Raw genomic sequence first — 24,670 nt, forward strand, 5'->3', positions numbered from 1 at the left:
CTGCGTAAGTTGGTATTTTAAAAACTCCTTTATTCCAGTGCAGCTCCATCATGTTTGGGCCACAGGAACGTGTGCCAGCACGGCTGGCAGGAGCCTGCTCATGCTTCAGGCACGCTGCCATGGCCAGACACAGCTTTTGCCAAAGCAAGATCCATTTTCTACCAGCACCTTTTTCACTTAATATTCAGCAAGTGTGTATATATTCTTTGAGTCGTTTCCCGTGGCTGAGGAGATGCCGTAACCTCTCCATCATTTCCCTCCTGAGGAAAGTGCCCTGCAGTAGTGTCCCGGCGCCCACCCCTCTGGGCGCTGCCTGTGGACTGGCCCGTCCAGGTTGCCGCAGGACAGGGCCGTGCTGTGCCCTCCTGGGGTTCCTTTAGAATAAACATCTCACTGCTTCCCTTTTAATTACAATGCTAAATGAACACTGGAAATTAGAGCAACACAGAAAAAGTTTTGATAAAATCACTTAAAATCCCAACACCCAGAGGTCAACAGGTAGCACTTTTGTGACTGTCCTTCTGAGTGCTTTACACATCCGAGTGTTACTTGTGCTGGTGCGCGTCCGGCTTTTAAGGTTTTGTTCAGCTGTGTATCGTGGAGTTCTTATCAGTGAACACAGACTTTCATTCTCCTCGATGTGTGTAGTGATTTGACACCTTAGTTTAACCTACCTTCCATTAACAAGTTTCCAGGTTTTTCTTTTCGGTGGGCTTGGGAAGAGTTGTTATAAGCAACGAAGGGAACACATTGGTACGTGATGACTGCGCTCATCCTAAATTTCTACAGGAGCAACCACTGAAACGAGGAAAGCACGAGTGGACAGTGGGGGCTGGGTTCGGTCTCGAGGGCTGCTGCAGGCCCTGTCTGGGGGAAGCCTCAAGTGCCGCGGCCGCGCCCCCTCTAACAGCCCCCCTCTTGCAGGTTGGCCCGCATTCTGGTCCGCCTGCCGGCACTCAGGCTGATGAGCTCCAGCATAACGGAAGAGCTGTTTTTCACCGGCCTCATCGGCAATGTTTCCATAGACAGCATCATCCCCTACATCCTCAAGATGGAGACAGCGGAGTATAACGGCCAGATCACCGGAGCCAGCCTATAGCGCAGGGCCGCCCCGCCGAGGCGCGCCGGCCGCCGGGCCGCTCAGACAGTGGAGTAGACGTGTTTTATGTGCAAGCACTCCAGCGCGCTCGCCACCCGCTGGCTTCGCCAGACAGTAGCCACTCAGACTAGTAGGTCCTCTCCCGCCGCGAGAAACGTTTTAACGCCTTTTGATGGAGCAACAGATTTTGAAACAATCTTTTATCTCAGTTTGTATCCAGAAATTCTCAAAGGGCAAAAAACAAAAGCAAAGTTTTATAATGTCAGAGACTAGTATTAAAACTAAAAGAACCTAAGAGAACGGTATGTGTGTATATATTAAAATGTCCTTGGAATAGCTACTAATTACCAGGGTAATAATACTAGCACTTTCTAAGCACTTCTTATCAATGTATAATGTTAGCAACACCTTGCCAATGTGCAGGGCAGATGGAAAACTGTGTCTGTCTTTTGCCGAAATGCTAATGGTTTCTGTGAAAATGCAGTAGGGTACAGGAGACAATCACTTACGCTTAAGGAAGCGAGGCATCATTCCTGACCGTGCGCACACGCTGCTGGTGTCGAGCCGAGTCCCGGGAGTGCGGCGGCACACGCGTGCTGGTCTGAACGGGAAGCTTCCTCGCCCGAGCAGATGCTGACTGCATTCCCTGGTCTGTGATGGGCCTCCGCGGGCTCCTCTGTGACTGGTTCTCAGAACTGGATTCAACCACCAATTCCTGCTGCAACTGAAAACACCGCTGCATCACCTGTGCCGCTCACGGCAGATGGAGTGGTCTGCCCAGCAAGTGCAAGGTGGGCCTTCTGAACCCTTGTCGGGGCCTCCCACCCACATGTCTCCGGGGGAGGGCCGGGAGGGCTGTGATACCCGCAGTGGAGCCACGCGGCGCGGCTCTCTTCGTCTCCAGGCCCAGCACCACCTCGGGCCGTGGGCTTCTCGATGGTCCTGGCGCGGCACACCGGGGTCCCCTGGGGCTGCGTCCGCAGATGACCCCTGGAGTGTTTTAGATGATGGATCAAAGGCAGGCTGCCTTCTCCTTAAAAACAACCTTTAACCCCAAAGTCATCTTAGTGACTGTCATTTCATTAAAACAGAATTCAGTTACTGGGAGGTTTACCGAGACAAAAGTCCTCATAAATCCCCCTGGTTGTTAGCAAGCAGCAGATTTCTAATGGGAAGCGTAGCAAGGCTGCATCAGGTGTCCACACCTGTGTGGCCCAGATTAAGGAAGTGCAGCGAGGCCAGGCTTGCGTCTCTTAAAGCTTTGGATCAGATGGTACCTCCTAGGCCCAGGGCAGACGAGCAGCCGGGTCACCGCATGGGCCCGTGGCAGGACCAGACGGCGCACCGTTGCTGTCGGGAGCACTTTGAGTCATTAGTGGGAACTAAGTGGGAACAGTGTCTCCAATTTAGATATTCTTGTTTGTATCAATTATATCATTTACTGTTCATGCTTTGAAGCACATCTTAGAGAAAGTGTAGTGCCCACTGTAAAATGATGGAAAGGATTTAATATTGGCAGCTTACAATTTTGGTTTTCTAACTTCAAAGTGACTTACGTTTCAAAATTAAGATAGGAAACTGGCCAAGAGGATGACCAAGGTGGGTCTGTTTCATTTCTGCTTGGGAAGCATTTTCGCAGAGGCATTCTGAAGCATTGTGTACATCTTACATAGTGAGGTGCACATGTCTGTTCTGATTTTCGATGGAAGCACGTCTGAGGCTCCTCTAGCAGCTCCCCGGAAACACGCGTCGTCTTGTGTCACATCTTTCAGGTCTGAGTGCTCTGTGATGGTGAGAAGGTCAACACTGTCCTGCTCTCTGGGGCATCGTCCTGTGTCTGTGAGGCCTTTACATTCAGGTGGCCTTAGGTATTAGGGCAGCTTAGCCGAGACCTGGTGCTGAGGTGCTGTTGAGACAGGCTGGGAGTAGAAGGTGGGGCCGGTGGAGAGACAGTGAACACTGGGATAGGCAAGTGCCCCGCGCCCGCAGGACGCCCTGGGAGAAACGCCGCTTTTACCCGGGTCTTGCGCCCGAGTCCCAACGCTGCTGACGGCTGACTCCAGTGGACCATTCTGGGCTTTGAACACTCCTTTTTCGTGTCCCAGATCACTTTGGCCTTACTTTGAAGTGGCCTTTTCCTTAAAAATTGGCTCCACACTACCAGAATTCTCACCGCCCCCAATCATCTCAAACCTTTGACAGCAGGCTCATCCCTCTCCTGTCAAAGTGGCTAAGAGGAGCCCAAAAGTCAAAAATTATTTAGAGAGACTGGAAGCAAATACTTAGCCTCAACTTTCACAGGGCTCTTCACCCTTCAGTGGTTTGTGAGACTGGTTCAGGGAAGGGAGAGCGGCCTCTGCATCTGAGTGAAACAGCCAGGATGGGGTTCTTGGCGGCCCGTTGACACCCGCCGTCTGGGGGCCCCGCCGCAGAGCAGAGGGGACGAATGCCTGTGAGGGAGGTGAGGATGGATGCACGGTGATGCTTCCTGAGCAAGCGGGCTCTGCTCCAGGGCCGTTTCAGATGGTGGGGACAGTTACATGTTGAAATGTGTGGAGTTCACTACAAAGTTCATTACATAACAAGACGACATAGAGAAAGACCAAATTACTCAAGCAGGCATTTTCCAAGGTATTCCTGGAAAGTATTTTTAAGGAAGTGTGTTACTGCCCCTCTGATTTTGAGAGAGGTGTGTGTGGTTTTGGTTTTTTTTTTTTTTGGCGGGGGCGGGGGGTGGCTACATTATTTATTCTCTAACCTCTGCCGGGAGGCTGTGGTCAGGGTCCTTTTGTGGTCCGGGTTTTTGTATCTGGTCTCATGTGCAGTCACTCTTAGGTGTTCTGTGATCACCCTTGAGAGGGACTGGTCTCTGGCCTGTCAGTATTAAATGTGGACTCTGGCGAGGGTCGTGGTGGCAGAGCCAAACACTCACCAGGCGCTCGCGGCATCTCCTGCTTCTATCCTGGCCCTTTGGGCGAACGCCCAGCAGAGCAGTCTTGCTTCCACCCTGCCTCTGCCCGACAGACAGCCCGTGGCTGAGGACCCAGCTTCCAGGGCCTGAGGACAGACGGGAGCCTGGGAGCATCCTGCCCATTTTCCAGGGGAAGTGGCCTTACGTGCATGGGGCTCCAGGTGACATTGCAGCTCTCCTGAGTCCAGGGAAGGTGGCATCTTCTGATGCGCGCATCTCGACTTTGGAGGCTGCTGCCCTCCGAACCCCGGAGGGCCCGACAATCTGGGCAGCCACCCGCGCCCTCCAGTGTCCCACTTCCCTTCTCCACTGGTTGTGCGACTCTTAGAAAATGTCTTAACTCTGATGCAGATCTGCAGAGTCAGCCTCTCCTCACAACAGAGTGGTCTGAGTCTTTTGTACACAGGGTCCTGGGCTTCCTCACCCGTGCCTCCTGCTAACGGGCACTAGTGTGTGTCCAGCCCTGGGGTCCCTTCAGCGACGCTCTGCGTGCACAGATTTCTAGGCTTGTATGACTGACTGAATGTACATGTGTTTATACCTTCTCTGTATGTACAGTGTATATAGCATATGTGTACATAGATGTATATTATGTATACAGACACGTAGCCAGCCTTCCCTTACGTTTTACAGAGAATCTATGATAGAGTTGCTACAGTCATTGACGTGGGTGTTCCTTGGTCCCTGAGCAGAAGGATGGATTTGCTGGCATTTTCCTTGGGGTGAGCCTGGCTGGGAAAGGCCCCGCCCTCCGCCAGGGCCAGGAAGCTGGAACAATTTAGTTTATCCCAATGTCCGAAACGAGGTGGGGATCTTTAACCTCGTTGTTATCCATCTGTTTATGGCCTAACTGGGAGGACTTTGGTAGGTAGCGGTGTTGGCCTCCCACGTAACCGAGAGCAGGCTGTGTGGTGGGCCCTGGCCCCCGGTGCGGTGGAAACAGCCCACGCGTGCTCTGGGACTCAGCAGACAGGGAGAGCCACCTCTGACCATCTCTCTACCACAGCTGCAAAACAAGTATTCTTTAAAAATAAGCATGGATGCTGATGGCATATAAATTACAGATCTTTTATTTCTCTAACTGTAGCATGTGAATATTAACCGCCCTTATTCCTTTCTATAAATTATGATTCTAAAATTTTAAAATTTCAGATAAAAACTGCATTCTAGTACAGACGTATACCTTAATGCTACAGATGCCAAATTTCCCTTGTTCAAGTCTGCCCTGATGAATTCTCCCCATTAATCGAGCTTTAAGCTGAGACACCGCACTTGGGAGCCAGGGCCCAGCAATAGTTGCCCACGCACCTGTAAGCAGGAGACCTGAATGGTGGGAAGGTTGAAAGCTGGCCTGCTGAAAGAAATCACCGGATAAGTACGAAAACTCAGACACCACAGGTTACTTTAAAAAAGAAAAATCTAAGCTTATTGAAATGTTTGGAAACAGCTCATTGAGACTACAGTCCTCAGTGCCTTTTGTGAGACGGTGGGTGTGCAGCCTCCGGCTTCCCGTGGCTTTGATGTGACGAAGCTCCTGCTACTTCAGTGGCCTCGCCCACAGTGGTGGTTGGACCTTTCCCACGTCCTTACCTGTCGTGACAATCACACTATAGAAGGGGGCTCTCCAGTTAAAATACAAGTGGAAGCTTGGCAGTCTCTAAATGAATCTTTAGAAGTTCTCCTTGGGGCTATTTACCTTAACTAGTCTAGGAGTAAACTCTCAGTTTTAAGAGTATTTTAGGGGTGAAGAATGTCTGAGATACGCTAGGAAAAAAGGCTCAGCAATATTTATCGATTGACAGACTGTGATAAAGCGTTAACACTCGGGTAACATTTGGAAATGTGTAAAAAATGGCTTTTCTTTAGAGAGAGTGTCATCAATTATTTTAACAACCAGAGCACTCACGGACTCAAATGCTGCTGCCACACACAACTCAAGAGCTGGAGTATTTTTCTACAGTCTCTCCATTCTCCCAGTTATCTTGTGAACCAGTGTTCAACTAGTTTTATACCTGAAAGCTGCACATTTTTCATAGTACAAACCATAGTTTTTACCTGTAGTTCAGAGCTCTCTGTTAAAATGTACCTGCATTACCAACCCTTTTAAAAGAAGTGTGTTAAAGGAAAATTTGGGTGTTACTTTCTTGGGACCGTTTCTGTAACCTCTGCCCTTCACAATATAGAATATATTGTTTATGCCATCACATTTTAATTCCAGGTTTAAAATCTGTTGAAAGCTGTAGCTTGAAATCAGCTTTGTTTATGTGATGGCATTTAAAAAATAGCATGTTCTTTTTAAACTGAATTTTATATCTAATCAATGTCTTCAGTCTTGAAGAAGAATTTGCATTGTTGTGTTTGTATATAGAGTATTGCAGTGCATGAATTAGCTTTATGCATTTTATTAAATGCTGTTTCAATGTGGCATTATTGTTGTGGCTTAATACTACTACCTAAATGAGGTTTATACTATTAAAGCGAATTAAAAACTAGTAATGTACATCCTGCTTTTCATTTCTCCTCATAATGGTAATAACATCAGTAACCCTGAACCCCAAGTAGTTGGCCAGGAGGCACCTGGTTGCCAGAACGGTACAGCTCTCACCCCTCCGTGTTCGATGGTCTACGGCGTTATAAGTACCTTTGAGGGAAGCGTTGGCGAGGCCCTCTCCTCTGCGTCTTCCAGAAGCCACACGCGCCTTTCTGGAACAGAACACAGCCTGTGCCGCCGGATGCACAGACGCGCAGAACCAGGCTTCCTGGAAGGGTGTCTGCTATCCAGGGGGTAAAAAACTCCCCCTGGCTTGTTTTAACAGGTGAGGATGCTGAGGTCGGATCAAACTCATGGCAGAAACCACTGGCGGCCGGATGATAGCTTTAAATGGCTTTGCCAAGTCAAAATGGAACTCAAACGGGTTATACTTCAGGAGAACAAGGCCAGAGACCATCTAGTGAACACTGCTTATGCAAATTAAACTATATCCATTATAAAAGCCTCATAGCAATCTTCTCTTAGCATTGCTCGTGATTTCTGCACATTTTAAACCCATCTTTTTGTTCCTATTAAAGTAGGAAATGAGAGAATAATGCCTCCAGCAGTGCTGATTCAGTCTGTTACCTGCTGCCTAAGAAACAGCCCAGAACAGCAGCGCCTTCCCGTGAGCTGCTGGACATCATTCTCTCTAGAGAGGGGTCCGCACCTACCTTGATGCCAGGTGGTCCTCCTACTTAGCAGCCGCCTTAGGGCGCCCTTGTGGCCCCTGGAGGGAAAGGCTGTTTGCATGAGGCTGTCTCACTGCGCTCTGGAGACCGAGGGGAAGGGAACCCACTCTCTGACATGCCCAGCCGGCCTTGTCCTGAACCACACTCAGCGGGTGTGGTATCAGAAACGGGGCGGGACTGAGACCCCCCCGCCCCCCGGGACAGGCTTTCCCCTCCAGGGCGGCGGTGGGGGAGGGCGCCGAGGGGTTGAGTTCAGTGAAGCCACCCCAGTCGTAAGCCTGTGGCCATGCAGGAACCTGCCCACTCCTCAGACCCGCACATTTAGACCGTCTCCCTGAAGGCGGGTTTGGTACAAAATCACAGTAAATCATCACCCGAGCATCAAACGTGACGAGCGCCAAACTTCGAGATAAATTTGCAACGTTTATACACAACATCTCGCGGCGCGCTCGGGGCCAGCCCAGGCCCTGTCTCCTGAGGCCTGAAACCAACACGACCAGCGCGCAGGCGGCCTCGGCGTCCAGTGAGGAAGGACTCAGACGGCGCCGGTGGCGTCGCTCCCCTCCCAGAGCGCCGAGCGCGCCCGCGGCGGGCCCGCCTGACCGCGCAGGAGCGGGGCCTGCGGGTCTCGCACAGCCGCGCCCGGAGCTCAGGGGCGTCAGCGAAACGGGCTCGCCCCCCGGGTTCTGAGGAGGCCCCGCCGTCCCGGCCCTGAAGCCCCGTCCCCGCCGAAGGCCCAGGGGCCGGGGTCACGCCGCGCTGCTCGGTGACGGCGCAGGGCGCTCACAGAGCAGCTTGGCTGCAGCCCAACCCCCGCGCAATGTGCTTTCACACACGTGTGTAAACGGGACCCTTTATTGCAAAGCGGTGGTCAGTCTCTCGGGGCACAGAAGCGGGGCTCTCGGGGCGTCAGTCCTGGGCGCCGGCTCTCAGGGCGGCCTGGAACTTGCCGGTCAGCTCCCGGGGCAGCGGCACCACGGCCGGGCAGGGCACCTGGCCCTCCACCTCGCAGATGCACTCCCGCAGGCAGTACTTCCGGGGTCCGAAGTGCGCCGGGTGGGAGAGCTGCTCGCGCTCCTGCTGCTCCCTCCGGAGGGTCTCCCTGCGGAAGGCAGAGCGCAGGAGGCGTGGGCGCCGAGCCTGGACCCCGTGCAGTGAGCCCCGCCCCGCGCCCCAGGCCGCGGAGGAGGGCGCGCAGGAAGGCTGCAGGCGAGCGGGCGGGCGGGACAAAGGGGCCTCGGTGCCCCGTGCGCCGGTCAGGACAGCTCTGCCCCCATCCCTCGCTCCGCTCGGAACAAAAGGGACGCGGCACAGCAGGCCTGGGGCCGCTCACCACTAGGTCCCACCTGAGAGGCCCCAGGAGGGACACGGTCACAGCCACCAGGGCAGGGGTCTCAGAGGTTTCTCAGCCCCCTGCGGACCCAGGAGGAAGGGCCTCCGGCTGCCCTCTCGACACCCCTCCCGACCGCCTGTCTCCTCCGGCCACTGGACCTCCAGAGGTCGCCTGCACCCCTCCAAGGCCAGCCCAGCGACTCACTCGTTCCTCCCCAGGATCTTCTTGACGTGCTCCATGATCTCCTTGTTGCTCTTGGTCTCCACGTCCACGAGCACTTGCTCCCCGGAATCTGGAGCAGGAGGGGAAGGAAACGGTGGGGGGGGCGGCTAAGAAGGCGGCAGGACGCCGCTCAGTCTCCGCTGGTGCTGGACGGGGGCTGTGCTTCAGTGGAGAATTCTAGCAGGAAGGCAGGTGTTTTTACATAACCCACAATGCAGCCTTTTCCCATTTCTGTAGTTGTGAACACAGATGAACTCCAGGTACGTACAAAAGCGTTCATTCTCTTTTAAAGGAAACAACCTCCACGTTCATGGATAGGAAGATTTAATATTGTTAAGATGACAGTCCTAGCCAAGTCAGTCTATGGATTCACTCCATCCCTCTCCAAATCTTAGCAGATGTTTTTGTAGAAGCTGAAAAACTTAGCCTTAAATTCACGCAAAGGACCCAAAATAGCCAAAACAACTCTGACCAACCCGAAAATAGGAAAACATTTCACTTTCCAGGTTCAGTTTTACTGTAGGCTACAGTATGGGCTTGCCAGGTGGCGCAGTGGTAAAGAATTCTCCTGCCAACGCAGGAGACACAAGAGATGTGGGTTCGATTCCTGGGTCAGGAAGATCCCCTGGAATAGGAAATGGCAACCTGCTCCAGTATTCTTGCCTGGAAAATTTCATGGGCAGAGGAGCAGGGCGGGCTACACAGCCCCTAGGGTCCCAAAGGGTCGGACATGACTGAGTGTACACACACACACACACACACATACGCTACATAATCAAGTCAGTGTGGTGTGAGCACAAGAACCAAACTGAGTCCAGAACTAAACATGAAATTTACGGTCTACTTTTCAGCAAAGATGGCAAGACAACTCCATGAGAAAGAACATCTGATAAAAGACCTGTTTTCCGATTAAAGAACTCTTACAAACAATCCAAAGGAAAAATGGGCTTAAATACCTGAATAAACAAAAATAATTAAATGCCTGAATTTAACAAGAAAAATGGATAATAAGCACATGAAAAGATACTCAATATCAGTCATTAGAAAAATACAAAATAAAATCACAGTGAGATATTAAAGTGGCTAATTTTTTTTTTTTAACACAATACCAAGTGTTAGGATGCAGAGTAACACTCAAAACTTTCCGGACTTACTGGTAAAAATGCAAAAATATTACAGCCATGTCAGACAGGTAATTAGGACACACAAAAAAGATTGGAAAGAAGTAAAACTCTCTTTGTAGAAGGAATGATTATGTAGAAAATCTTAAGGAATTTAGCAAATAAAAACTACTAGAAATGTGAATTATCAGGGTTACAAGACACAAGACCCATGTATAAAATCAGCAGTATTTCTATAAGGCTGTGTGATGCTAACCAAAGAACAGAAAAATGAAGCTTTAAAAAATGATGGGAAGAGTTGACTCATTTGAAAAGACCCTGATGCTGGGAAGGATTAGGGGCAGGAAGAGAAGGGGACGACAGGGGATGAGATGGCTGGATGGCATCACCGACTCGATGGACATGAGTTTGGGTGAACTCCGGGAGTTGGTGATGGACAGGGAGGCCTGGCGTGCTGTGGTCCATGGGGTCGCAGAGTCGGACACGACTGAGCAACTGAACTGAATATTTACAGAAAACATACTCAATACTATTAAAATGTCCATTATCCTCAGTGATCTATAATGGAATTTTGATCAAAATCCCAGCAAGCTTTTCCCTAGAAACTGGTAAGCAAATTTTAAAGTTAATATGGAAATGCAAAGAACCTACAAGGGCCAACTTTAATCTTGGGGGAGAAAGAAAGGGCGGGGGGACAAAGTTGGACGTACACTACCTTCTCTTAACACAGATTTTAAACAGACAAAAACCAGTACGGTGTGCTATTAGCGTGAGGACAGATACAGATCAGTTAAAGAGGATGAAGAGTCAGAAACTCGAACAGCCAAAACAATCTTAAAGAAAAACAGCTCAAGGAATCATGCTCTCTGACTTGAGACTACACCAGAAAGCTGCGGCATTCCAAACTGCAAGATACTGGCACAAAAGCAGACACAGATGAGTGGAGCACAGAAGGGACACCAGAAACGCAGCTGCACAAACCACCACCAAGGACGCGCGAGCGCACAACGGAGAAGAGACGCTCCCTGCATGAGCGGCGCCGAGACGCTGGAGAGCGGCGGGCAGGAGAGTGAAATCAGAACGCTTTCTAACACCATCTACAGAGATAAACTCAACATGCATCAAAGGCCTAAGACCAGCTACCACAAGATTCCTAAAAGAAATAAATATGAAATAAATGTCAGCAGTATTTTCTTTCTTTTTTTGATCTGCTAAAACAAAGCAAAAATAAACAAATGGGGAACCTCTTTGGTGGTCCAGAGGTTAAGAATCTGCCTTGCAACTCAGGGGCCGTGGATCTGATCCCTGGCTGAGGAACTAAGATCCCTCCGGCGTGCTGCGGAACAACTAAGCCCGAGTACCGCAACCGCAGAGCCTGCGTGCTGCAGCTGAGAGCCGATGTAGCCGAGCACATACATACTTGTTTAAAAACTAAAAACACATGAGTTTGAGCAGGCTCCGGGAGTTGGTCATGGACAGGGAAGCCTGGCGTGCAGCAGTCCATGGGGTCACAAAGAGTCGGACACGCCTGAGCGACTGAACTGAACTGAACAACAAATGGGACCTAGTTGAACTTAAAAGCTTTGGACCCAGCAAACCAGAAAACAAAAAGACAAGCTATAACGTAGTGACAAATGATACGATAATGGGTTAACATCCAACATATATATACAGTTCACACAACTTGGTATCAAAAATAAAAGCTGTAAAAAAATGGGCAGAAGAACTGACATCTTTCCAAAAGGAAATGCATATGACCAACAGGCACAGAGAAAGATTCTAAGACAATCTCCAGGGAAATGCTAATCAGAACCACAATTAAGATATCACCTCCCATTTGTCAGAGTGGCTATCATCAGAGAGACCCCATGTCCAAGAGTTGGCAAGGATGTGAGAAAATGATGTGAGCCACTGACTGTGGCTCAGATCATGAACTCCTTATTGCAAAATTCAGACTTAAATTGAAGACAGTAGGGCAAAGCCACTAGACCATTGTGTAACCTAAGCCCTTATGATTTCCCTTATGATTATAGACTGGAGGTGATGAGTAGATTCAAGGGATTAGCTCTGGGAGAACTATGAATGGAGGCTCGTAACACTGTACAAGGAGGCAGTGATCAAACACATCCCCAAGAAAAAGAAATGCAAGAAGGCAAAGTGGCTGTCTGAGGAGGCCTTACAAATAGCTGAGAAAAGAGAAGCAAAAGGCAAAGGAGAAAGGTAACGGTATACCCAACTGAATGCAGAGTTCCAAAGAATACCAAGGGGAGATAAGAAAGCCTTTTTAAGGGAAAATGCGAAGAAATAGACAAAAACAATGGACAGGGAAAGACTAGAGATCTCCAAGAAAATTGAAGATAGCAAGGGAATGTTTCATGCAAAGATGGGCATGATAAAGGACAGAAATGGTAAGGACCTAACAGAAGCAGAAGAGATTAAGAAGAGGTGGCAAGAATACACAGAAGAACTGTACAAAAAAGGTCTTAATGACCCGGATAACCACAATGGCATGATGGTCACTCACCTAGAGTCAGACATCCTGGACTGTGAAGTCAAGTGGGCCTTAGGAAACATCTTTGTTTACTAGTGGAAGTGATGGAATTCTAACTGAGCTTTTTAAAAAGACAATGCTGTTAAAGTGCTGCATCTAATATGCCAGCAAATTTGGAAACTCAGCAGTGGCCGCAAGACTGGAAAATATCAGTTTTCATTCCAATCCCAGAGAAGTTCAAAGCCAAAGAATGTTCAAACTACTATACAATCATGCTCATTTCACACACTAGCAAGATAATGCGCAAAATCATTCAAGCTAGAGTTCAACAAATATGTGAACCAAGAACTTCAAGCTGTGAACCAAGATGTATAAGCTAGATTTAGAAAAGGAAGAGGAAGCAGAGACCAAATGACCAACATACATTGGATCATAGAGAAAGCAAGAGAATTAAAAAAAAAAAAAAATCTACTTCTGTTTCATTGACTATGCTAAAGCCTTTGACTGTGTGGATCACAACAAACTGTGGAAAATTCTTCAAGAGATGGGAATACCAGACCACCTTACCTGCCTCCTGAGAAACCTGTATGCAGGACAAGAAGCAACAGTTAGAACTGGACATGGGAATGGACCAGTTCAAAACTGGGAAAGGAGTACGTTCTAGGCTGTATATTGTCACCCTTCTTATTTAACTTATATGAAGAGTATATCATGCGAAATGACAGGCTGGATGAATCACACGCTGGAATTCAGTCAGTTCAGTCACTCAGTCATGTCTGACTCTGCGACCCCATGAATCGCAGCACGCCAGGCCTCCCTGTCCATCACCAACTCCTGGAGTTTACCCAAACTCATGTCCATCGAGTCAGTGATGCCATCCAGCCATCTCATCCTCTGTCATCCCCTTCTCCTCCTGCCCCCAATCCCTCCCAGCATCAGGGTCTTTTCCAATGAGTCAACTCTTTCGCATGAGGTGGCCAAAGTACTGGAGTTTCAGCTTCAGCATCAGTCCTTCCAATGAATATTCAGGACTGATCTCCTTTAGGATGGACTGGTTGGATCTCCTTGCAGTCCAAGGGACTCTCAAGAGTCTTCTCCAACACCACAGTTCAAAAGCATCAATTCTTTGTGCTCAGCTTTCTTTATAGTCCAACTCTCACATCCATACATGACCACTGGAAAAACCATAGCCTTGATTAGACGGACCTTTGTTGGCAAAGTGATGTCTCTGCTTTTCAATATGCTGTCTAGGTTGGTAATAACTTTCCTTCTAAGGAGTGTCTTTTAATTTCATGGCTGTAATCACCATCTTCAGTGATTTTGGAACCCAAAAAAATAAAGTCTGACACTGTTTCCACTGTTTCCCCATCTATTTCCCATGAAGTGATGGGACCAGATGCCATGATCTTAGTTTTCTGAATGTTGAGCTTTAAGGCAACTTTTTCACTCTCCTCTTTCACTTTACATCAAGAGGTTCTTTAGTTCCTCTTCACTTTCTGCCATAAGGGTGGTGTCATTTGCATGTCTGAGGTTATTGATATTTCTCCCAGCAATCTTGATTCCAGCTTCTGCTTCCTCCAGTCCAGCGTTTCTCATGATGTATTCTGAACAGAAGTTAAATAAGCAGGGTGACAGTATACAGCCTTGACGTACTCCTTTTCCTATCTGGAACCAGTCTGTTGTTCCATGTCCAGTTCTAACTGTTGCTTCCTGACCTGCATACAGGTTTCTCAAGAGGCAGGTCAGGTGGTCTGTCCATCTCTTTCAGAATTTTTCACAGTTTATTGTGATCCACACAGTCAAAGGCTTTGGCATAGTCAATAAAGCAGAAGTAGATGTTTTCCTGGAACTCTCTTGCTTTTTTGATGATCCAGTGGATGTTGGCAATTTGATCTCTGGTTCCTCTGCCTTTTCTAAAACCAGCTTGAACATCTGGAAGTTCATGGTTCATGTATTGCTGAAGCCTGGCTTGGAGAATTTTGAGCATTACTTTACTAGCGTGTGAGATGAGTGCAATTGTGTGGTAGTTTGAGCATTCTTTGGCATTGCCTTTCTTTGGGATTGGAATGAAAACTGACCTTTTCCAGTCTTGTGGCCACTGCTGTTTTCCAAATTTGCTGGCATATTGAGTGCAGCACTTTCACAGCATCATCTTTCAGGATTTGAAATAGCTCAACTGGAATTCCGTCACCTCCACTAGCTTTGTTCGTAGTGATGCTTCCTAAGGCCCACTTGACTTCATATTCCAGGATGTCTGGCTCTAGGTGAGTGATCACACCATTGTGATCATCTGGGTCGTGAAGATCTTTTTTGTACAGTTCTTCTGTGTATTCTTGCCACCTCTTCCTAATATCTTCTGCTTCTGTTAGGTCCATACCATTTCTGTTCTTTATTGAGCCCATCTTTGCATGAAATGTTCCCTTGGTATCTCTAATTTTCTTGAAGAGATCTCTAGTTTTTCCCATTCCTGTTGTTGTTTTCCTCTATTTCTTTGCATTGATCACTGAGGAAGGCTTTCTTATCTCTCCTTGCTATTCTTTGGAACTCTGCATTCAAATGGGTGTATCTTTCCTTTTCTCCTTTGCTTTTCGCTTCTCTTCTTTTCACAGCTATTTGTAAGGCCTCCTCAGACAGCCATTTTGCTTTTTTTGCATGGTTTTGATCCCTGTATCCTATACAATGTCACGAACCTCCATCCATAGTTCATCAGGCACTCTATGAAATCTAGTCCCTTAAATCTATTTTTCATTTCCATTGTATAATCTAAGTGGAATTAAAATTTAAACTATGCTGGAATTAAGATTTATTAGTTAAGCCAGGAGAAATAACAACGTCAGATATGCAGATGACACCACCCTAATGGCAGAAAGCAAAGAGGAACTAAAGAGCCTCTTGATAAAGATGAAAGAGGAGAGTGAAAAAGCTGGCTTAAAACTCAACATTCAAAAACTAAGATCATGGCATCCGGTCTCATCACTTCATGGCAAATAGATAGAGAAAAAATGTAAAGTGACAGACTTTATTTTCTTGGGTTCCAAAATCACTGTGGATGATGACTGCAGCCCTGAAATTAAAAGACGCTTGTTCCTTGGAAGGAAAGCTGACACACCTAGATAGCATATTAAAAAGCAGAGACATTACTTTGCCAAAAAAGGTCCATCTAGTCAAAGCTATGGTTTTTCTGGGAGTCATGTATGGATGTGAGAGTTGGACCATAAAGAAGACTGAGCACTGAAGAACTGATGCTTTCAAACTGTGGTGTTGGAGAAGACTCTTGAGAGTCCCTTCGACTGCAAGGAGATCCAACCAGTCCATCCTAAAGGAGATTGGTCCTGGGTGTTCATTGGAAGGACTGATGCTGAAGCTGAAACTCCAATACTTTGGCCACCTGATGTGAAGAGTTGACTCATTGGAAAAGATCCTGATGCTGGGAAAGATTGAGGGCAAGAGAAGAAGGGGGTAGCAAAGGATGAGATGCTTAGATGGCATCACTGACTCGAGACATGAGTTAAATGGGGGAGCAAACTCCCAGCAAACTCTGGGAGACAGTGAAGGACAGGGAAGCCTGGCATGCTGCAGTTCATGGGGTCACAAAAAGCATTGGACACGACTTAGCAAATGAACAACGATGTAAGTGAAGTCAGACAGAGAAAGACAAATACTGTGTGTTATCGCTTATTTGTGGCATCTGAAAAGTACAACAGACCAGTAAGTATAACAAAAAAGACGACTCACAGAGAGAACAAACTAGTGGTCACCAGAAGGGAGCGGGAGGGAGAGAGGGGCAGTAAGGGGCAGGGCACATGAGGTACAAAGTGTTACGTATGAAAACCATCTACACAGACGTACAGCGTGGGGAATACAGCCAGTATTTTATAAATTGCATATAACCTTTAAAATTGTGATTCACTGTTTTGTACACCTGTGACTTATACTAACATCAACTATACTATACTTCAGTTTTATTTGGTTTTGGCCTTGTGTCTTTTAAGATCTTACTTCCCCAAACGGACTGAACCCACGCCTTTGGCTGTGACAGCATCGGGTCCTAACCGCTGGACAGTCAGGGAACTCCCCCATTTAACCGTCTTATGGTGCAAAATATGGTGGGTTTTAGCACACTCACTATGTTGTGCAACATCACCGTAACCGAGGTTCCAGCATTTTCCTGTGACCCCAAACAGATCCCGGTACCCGTGAAGCTGTCTCTTCCTCCTCCCCACAGCGCCCCAGCCCCAGACAACCACTTCCTGTCCCGCGGCTTTGCTCCCTTCACCTCACATAGATGGACTCACACACGCCTTCTGCATCTGCCTTCTTTCTGCTGGCTTGTTTACAAGGTCCACCCATGTTGAAGCATATGTCGGTACTTCAGTCCTTTTCGTGACTGAATAATATCCCACTGAATGAATATATGCATTTTGTTTATCCATTCACGGTCAATATTTTTTTTTTGACAGAGACGTCAAAGAAATTTCATAAGGGAAATGACTGTCTTTCAACAAACGGTGCTACAATAGCTGAATATCCCAAATCTAAAAAAAACAAAACTGAACCTCAATCCTTATCTCACTTAACACACAAATAACTAGATCACAGACCTGAATATAAAATTAGAGACTCGCCCAGTTTTAAAGGAAACACAGGAGAAAAATCTTTGCACCTTTGGGGAAGAGAGATTTCTTGGCCGGCACACAAAAAAGTACTAGACAAAAGAAAACAGCTGAGAAGCTGAAATTCATCAAAATGCAAGCTTCTGCTCTTCAAAAGATACCTTTGAGAAAAGCCCACCACAGACAGGAATATTCACAACACATCTATCTGACGAAGGGACTGAATCCAGACTATACCACCAACTCAACAAGAAAAGAGCCCTCACCTTTTAAAATTTTTAAACAGACAAAAGATCCAAGTAGACTCTTCAGAAAAGAAATGAATGGCCAGTAGCCCATGGAAAGACTCTCACAGGGAAATGCAAATCAAGATGTCAAGGAGACATACCTCCACTGGAATGGCTAACATTGAAAACCCTTAAGAGACAAGAGATGGCTCCCATAGATGGACCCCCTCTTTGTCCACTAGAACCTGTGAGTATGCCCGCTGATGTGGCCAAGGGGCCTCTGCAGATGCGATTAAACTCAAGGACCCAGGAATGGGGAGAGTCTCCCAGACAACCTGGCGCCTCCATTTTCCACAGTCCTTAAAGCTGGAGAACCTCCCACGCTGCGGTCAGAGGCACACGGGATGGGGAGGCAGCGCCCAAGGATGGAGGGAGGCCCGGAGCCAAGGGCGGCACGGCCTCGACAGGCTGGACGAGGCCCGGGAGTGCTTCAGCCCAGGGCCTCCAGGAGCAGAGGCTCTGCTGACAGCCTGAGCTTACACCCTGCTGGACTTGAGACCTACAAAACCCTCAGGTCTGGACTCTGTTGCATTAAGGCCCCAAGCCCGTGGTGATGTTGAGAGCAGCGACAGGAAATGCAGACAGTAACGGGAGCGGCCGGGCTGAGGCTGGGGGGCCAGCAGGACCCCCACCCTGCGCACTGCAGGCCGAATGGCAGGGTCACCTTGGAGGCCTGCCCGGTGGCTTCTAAGGACGCTGTGTGTCCACTCTGTGGACACGCCAGCCCGAGCCCATGCCCAGGGGAACTGAGCACCAAGGTCCACAGAGACGGCCACTCGCAGCCCCCTCGAGCGAGGACACCCCACGCCCCGGCAGCAGAGCCAAGCCCGGCACCCCCAGGCCTCAGTCCAGGACCTGCTGCTTCTGCAGAGCTGCCCGCCGGCCAGCTCCCCAGTTCCCAGCGCTGCACCTCCATCTGGGGCAACTCCTGTCCAGTCCTCCTTCCAGAGATGGCAGACCTGCCTTACCATCTGAAGACTTTCCCTGCCCGCCGCCCCGCCCTCCATAGGTCTCACACCTGTAACTGTCTGGGCATCTATCAAAAACCCAAATGTTCATCACACTGCTCAGCAGTAAAAATGAGCGAGCTACGGATACGCACAACGTGGGTGACTGTCAACACCACGAGGGAAAACCAGACACAAAAGAATATATACTGTGAGGCTCACGTATTAAGTCCTGAAACAAATAAAACGAGGTAGTCTCGGATGTCCCTGGCGGTGCAGTGGATGCGAACCTGCCTGCCAGTGCCGGGGACATAGTTCAATCCCTGATCTGGGAAGAGCCCACACCTTCCTCAGAGCAACTAAGCCCCCGGGTGCCACACTACTGAGCCCACGCGCCTGGAGCCCGGGCCCCGCGATGAGAAGTCTCCCGCTCACCTCAAGAAAAACCCGTGCAAAGCAGTGAAGCCTCAGTGCAGCCAAAAATGAATACACAAATAATCAGTCTATGGTGAAAGAACTGCCGACAGTGGGAATCCCCTGGTGGTCCGGTGGTTAGGCTTCAGTGCTTTCCCTGCTGAGGGCCAGGGTTTGACCCCTGGTCGGGGAACTAAGATCCCACAGGCCATGCAGTGCAGCCACATACACACACAAAAAAGGAAGAACTGCTCATAGTGGTTGCCTCTGCTGGGAGTGGGAACTGACTGGAAAGCAGTCCTGGGGGACTTCCTGGAGTAGGAGAGATGTTTTGTCTTCACTGGGGAGCAGTGACACAGGTCCTTCACATCTATCAGAGCTCATTCCTCCGTGCACTAAAGACCTGTGCATTATGGGTAAATTATCCCTCAATAAAGTTAGTTTTTTAAAACAACAACACAAATTCAAACACAGAATTGCCAAACCACCACCATGCTCCTCAGTTTCACCTTGAGCTTTCTTTTTTCCCACTGCACTCATCTTCTAACAAACCATGTTATTGAGTTTCCTGTTCATTCTATCTCCTCCTGCTGGAATATCATCTCTACATGACTGGAGGTCTTTGTCCTTATGGCTCCCTGACACCCCAAGCACTCAGAAGAGTCCGTGGGTCCTAGCAGGAACCTGATACATATTTGTTGAGTGAATGAAAGAACATCATCGATTTGTTTCCTGATGCATTTCCCAATCTACACTTCATTTGATTCTCGTAACCGTGTAAGGCAGATATTTTGCCTTACCCTAGAAATACGGAACTGGGAACAATACTTGATCAGAATGATTGATGAGAGAGCCGGGCTAAAACACTGGGTCTGACTTCCAGGGACTGAGCCCAATCGAATGGAGTCTTCACATTTGTTCCTCGAGAGGACAGGAGAGCATTGCGAAAGTACGTATGATCCAGAAAGGTCACACACACACACACACACACACGGTTCAAGAGAACGTGGCCAGTGCTGCAGGACACACACCAGTTATCGCCTAAGGTGCAGGGAAGGCTTCCTGGGGGAGCTGGTGCCCAAGCTGAGTCTCAAAGGATTTACTTTTTAATTTGGCAAAGAAAAGTAGCAAGGGGATTTCCAGCAGAGGGTCTGACTGAGCAGAGGCGTCAGAGCGCAGTGCGGCAGGGGAGTCTGCCAAGACTGGCCCGGACGATGTGAGGCCTGCAGGAGACGTGGGGCGACAGGAGTGAGTCTGGCGGGAGTTAAGGCGGGGGGCGTGGAGAGATCTTGGGGGCCGCTGGGCACCAGGTGCAGAAGCCAAGGTTTGCAGCGCCCCCCTCACGGCCGCACAGGAGGGATGCGGGGGGACGGCAGAGGGCTCTGTGCTCACTGCGGAGCCCAGAACCAAGGTCACCTCCGGAGCCGACTGAGACCCACTGTAACCGTTCCCAAAAGCCCCCCGGTCAGCACCAAGCAGGCTTCTTGGCCCCAAGCTCGGCAAAAACGCCCAATCCAGCGCTCACCCTCGAGGGCCCTAACCAATCACCCGACGCCACCCTTCCAGCAGGAACTTTCTCTTCAGATGACAAAAACTGGCTGCTGACCCCCAAAAAGCGTGGGCTCTCCCTGGTCTGTCAGGAGGTGTTGGCCCGCTGTGTTTGCAGTGTCTTCATTATCTCTGCTCTTTGTTCTTAATAAACTCACTCCCTTCTGAAATGCTCTGTCTGGAAATTCTCTTCCAGCCCGCGCCAGACAGCAGGGACACTCACCCAGATAGAACCGCAGGAAAGGGGTCGGCGTCATGTTCTTAAACAGCACGACCTGCACCCAGGGGTTCTTGTGCTGGATCTGAGGCACGTTGAAAAACACGAATTTCCTGCAACACAAGAAATTAAACCCATGAGTTTCTAACCTAAAACTTTAGGTACCTGTGTATTCTTCTAAAGAGAAGTCCAGAACTCTCATCAGATTCTGAGAGGACTCAGCCCCCCAAAAAGGTGGAGTGAGGAAAAGCAGGTCACAGGAGTCCATTAACGTGCTGTCTGAATGTAGGTGTTGGGACCCCTGATTTGTCATTTAAGGAAAAGAAATCTATATCCTTACTTCACATTGCACATTAACCTAAAACTCACCAAAGCAGAAGTGTAAATACAAAAATGAAATGTCCTTGGTCTTGCTTGGTGTGACAGGTACACAGTGTACTCAACTGAGAATCTGTATATCTCCAGGTGAGCACTTTATGTTTTTATCATCGTCATGAAAGTTGCTCAGTCATGTCCGACTCTTTGCAAACCCATGGACTATACAGTCCATGGAATTCTCCAGGCCAGAATACTGGAGTGGGTAGCTTTTCCCTTCTCCAGGGGATTTCCCAACCCAGGGATCGAACCCAGGTCTCCCGCATTGCAGGCAGATTCTTTACCAGCTGAGCCACAAGGGAAGCCCAAGAATACTGGAGTGGGTAGCCTATCCCTTCTCCAGGGGATCTTCCTGACCCAGGAATCGAACCGGGGTCTCCTGCATTGCAGGTGGATTCTTTACCAACTGAGCTATCAGGGAAGTCCTTATGTTTTTATACCAATATTTAAAAATAAGAGGAACCATAAGAACAATCATGGGGAATACTCTTACAATCTAGGAGTGGATAAATCACTGAACTCAGAAGGTTTAAAACATAGACCAATTTGATTAATTAAAACTCTTGCAGGATTTCCCTGGTGGTCTGCCATCACAGCCTTGTGGTGGTGAAGGAGCTTGCATAACTCAAGCTATGCTATTCAGGGCCACCCAAGACAGACGGGTCATAGTGAAGAGTTCTGACAAAACGTGGTCCACTGGAGGAGGGAATGGCAAACCACTCCAGTATTCTTGTCACATGAAGCCTATCAACAGTATGAAAAGGCAAAAAAATGCAACACCAGAAGATGAGCCCCCCAGATCGGAAGGTGTCCATTATGCTACTGGGGAAGAGCGGAGGACAGTTACTAATAGCTCCAGAGGGAAGGAAGCCTCTGGGCCAAAGTGGAAACGATGCTCAGCTGTGGATGTGTCTGGTGATGAAAGTAAAGTCTGATGCTGTAAAGAACAATACTGCACAGGAGCCAGGAATGTTAGGTCCATGAATCAAGGCAAAATGGAAGTGGTCAGACAGTAGGTGTTACGAGTGAACATCGACATCTTAGGAATCAGTGAACTAACAATGGACAGGAATGGGTGAATTTAATTCAGATGATCATTATATCTACTACTGTGGGCAAGAATCCCTTAGAAGAAATGGAGTAGCCCTCATAGTCAACAAGAGTCTGAAATGCAGTACTTGGGTGCAATCTCAAAAATGACAGAATGATCTCAGTTTGTTTTCAAGGCAAACCATTCAACATCACAGTAATCCAAGTCTATGCCCCAACCACTGATGCCAAAGAAGCTGAAGTTGACCAGTTCTATGAAGACCTACAAGACCTTCTAGAACTAACACCAAAAAGAGATGCCCTTTTCATCATAGGGGATTCGAATGCAAAAGTAGGAAGTCAAGAGATACCTGGAGTAACAGGCAAGTTTGGCCTTAGAGTACAAAATGAAGCAGGGTAAAGACTAACAGTTCTGTCAAGAGAACGCACTGGTCATAGTAAACACCCTTTTCCAACAACACAAGAGATGACTCTACACATGGACCTCACCCAATGGTCACAGAAATCAGACTGATTATATTCTTTGCAGCCAAAGATGAGAAGCTCTATACAGTCAGCAAAAGCAAGACCAGGAGCTGACTGTGGCTCAGATCATGAACTCCTTATTGCTAAATTCAGGCTTAAACTGAAGAAAGTAGGAGAAACCACTAGACCATTCAGGTATGACCTAAATCAAATCCCTTATGATTATACAGTGGAGGTGACAAATAGATTCAAGGGATTAGATCTGGTAGACAGAGTGCCTGAAGAACTATGGATGGAGGTTTGTAACACTGTACAGGAAGCAGTGACCAAAACCATCCCAAAGAAAAAGAAATGCAAGAAAGGCAAAGTGGTTGTAGGGGAGGCTTTACAAAGAGATGAGGAGAGAAGAGAGGAGAAAGGGAAAGATACACCCAACTGAATGCAGAGTTCCAGAGAATAGCAAGGAGAGAGAAGAAGGCCTCCTTCAAAGAACAGAAGATAACAACAGAATGGGAAAGACTAGAGATCTCTTCAAGAATACTGGAGATATTAAGGAAACACTTCATGCAAGGATGGGCACAATAGAAGATAGAAATGGTAAAGACCTAACAGAGACAGAAGAGATTAAGAAGAGGTGGCAAGAATACACAGAACTATACAAAAAAAGTCTTAATGACCCAGATAACCACTATGGTGTGATCACTCACCTAGAACCAGACATCCTGGAATTCGAAGTAAATTGGGCCTTAGGAAGCATTACCACAAACAAAGCTAGTGAAGCCAGCTGAGCTATTACAAATCCTGAAAGATGATGCTGTTAAAGTGCTACACTCAATATGTCAGCAAATTTGGAAAACTCAGAAGTGGCCACAGGATGGGAAAAGGTCAGTTTTCATTCCAATCTCAAAGAAGGACAATGCAAAATAATGTTCAAATTACCATACAATCACACTTATTTCACACGCTAGCAAGGTAATGGTTCAAAATCCTTCAAGCAAGGCTTCAGCAGTACGTGAACAGAGAAATTTCAGATGTATAAGCTGGGTTGAAAACAGGCAGAGGAACCAAAGATTAAATTGGCAACATCCATCAGATCACAGAAAAAGCAGGGCATTTCAGAAAACCATCTGTTTCTACTTCACTGACTACATTACAGCCTTTAACTGCATGTATCACAACAAACTGTGGGAAACTCTTAAAAGAGATGGGAATACCAGACCACCTTACCTGTCTCTTGAGAAACCTGTATGTGGGTCAAGAAGCAACAGTTAGAAGTGGACATTGAACAACTGACTGGTTCAAATTGGGAAAGGAGTATGACTAGGCTGTATGCTCTCACCCTCTTATTTAACTTATACACAGAGCATATCAAGCGAAACGCCAGGCTGGGTGAAGCACAAGCTAGAATCAAGATTGTGGGGAGAAATACCAACAACCGGGAAGAAGAATTAAAGAGCCTCTTGATGAGGGTGAAAGAGAGCTAAAAAGCTGGCTTAACACTCAACATTAAAAAAACAAAGATTGTGGCATCTAGTCACATCACTCTATGGCAAATAGAGAAAAAGTGGAAGCAATGACAGGTTTTATTTTCGGGCTCCAAAATCACTGCAGATGGTGACTGCAACCATGAAATTAAAAGACACTTGCTCCTTGGAAGAAAAGCTATGACAAACCTAGACAGTGTATTAAAAAGCAGAGATATCACTTTGCCAACAAAGGTCTATATAGTCAAAGCTATGGTTTTTCCAGTAGTCCTGTACTAATGTAAGAGCTGGACCATAAAGAAGGCTGAGTGCCAATAAATTGATGTTTTCGAATTGTGGTGCTTGGGGAGACTCTTGAGAGTCCCTCGGACAGCAAGGAGATCAAACCAGTCTTAAATCCTAAAAGAAATCAACCCAAAATATTCACTGGAAAGACTGATGCTGAAGCTCCAATTCTTTGGCCACCCGATACAAAGAGCTGACTCGTTGGAAAAGACCGTGATGCTGGGAAAGATTGAGGGAATGAGGAGAAGGGGAGGGCAGAGGGTGAGACAGTTACACAGCATCACTGACTCAACAGACACGAATAGGAGCAAACTCCAGGAGATAGTGAAGGACAGGGAAGCCTGGAGTGCTGCAGTTCATGGGGTCACAAAGAGTCAGACACGACTTAGCAACTGAACAACAACTGGCAGCAGGGGTTAAGAGTCCACTTGCCAACGCAGGGGATACGGGTTCAATGCCTGGAAGGAACTAAGAACCCACATGCCATGGGGCATTTAAGCCCGTGTGCCCAGTTATTTAGCCTGGG

At 48.0% G+C, this 24,670-nt stretch overlaps 2 protein-coding genes across 8 annotated transcripts in view; one reads left to right on the forward strand and one right to left on the reverse strand.

Annotated features, from left to right (window-relative positions):
* NR2C2 (nuclear receptor subfamily 2 group C member 2) overlaps nucleotides 1-6,562 on the forward strand; it is a 109,458-nt gene extending 102,896 nt beyond the window's left edge. For all 7 annotated transcript variants that reach the window (XM_020872668.2, XM_020872664.2, XM_020872670.2 and 4 more), the window contains one exon: nucleotides 925-6,562. In XM_020872668.2, coding sequence (XP_020728327.1) covers nucleotides 925-1,099 — 175 coding nt within the window. In that variant the 3' untranslated portion in view covers nucleotides 1,100-6,562. The remainder of the gene's footprint in view (nucleotides 1-924) is intronic.
* A 1,569-nt stretch (nucleotides 6,563-8,131) lies between these two features.
* Nucleotides 8,132-24,670, reverse strand: part of MRPS25 (mitochondrial ribosomal protein S25) — a 51,694-nt gene continuing 35,155 nt past the window's right edge. The window contains exons 2-4 of the mRNA XM_020872581.2: nucleotides 20,492-20,598; nucleotides 8,830-8,917; nucleotides 8,132-8,394 (exon numbers count right to left, since the gene is read on the reverse strand). Coding sequence (XP_020728240.1) covers nucleotides 8,202-8,394; nucleotides 8,830-8,917; nucleotides 20,492-20,598 — 388 coding nt within the window. The 3' untranslated portion in view covers nucleotides 8,132-8,201. The remainder of the gene's footprint in view (nucleotides 8,395-8,829; nucleotides 8,918-20,491; nucleotides 20,599-24,670) is intronic.

The sequence above is a fragment of the Odocoileus virginianus genome, unplaced genomic scaffold (assembly GCF_023699985.2).
Source record: "Odocoileus virginianus isolate 20LAN1187 ecotype Illinois unplaced genomic scaffold, Ovbor_1.2 Unplaced_Contig_3, whole genome shotgun sequence".
NCBI lineage: Eukaryota > Metazoa > Chordata > Mammalia > Artiodactyla > Cervidae > Odocoileus > Odocoileus virginianus.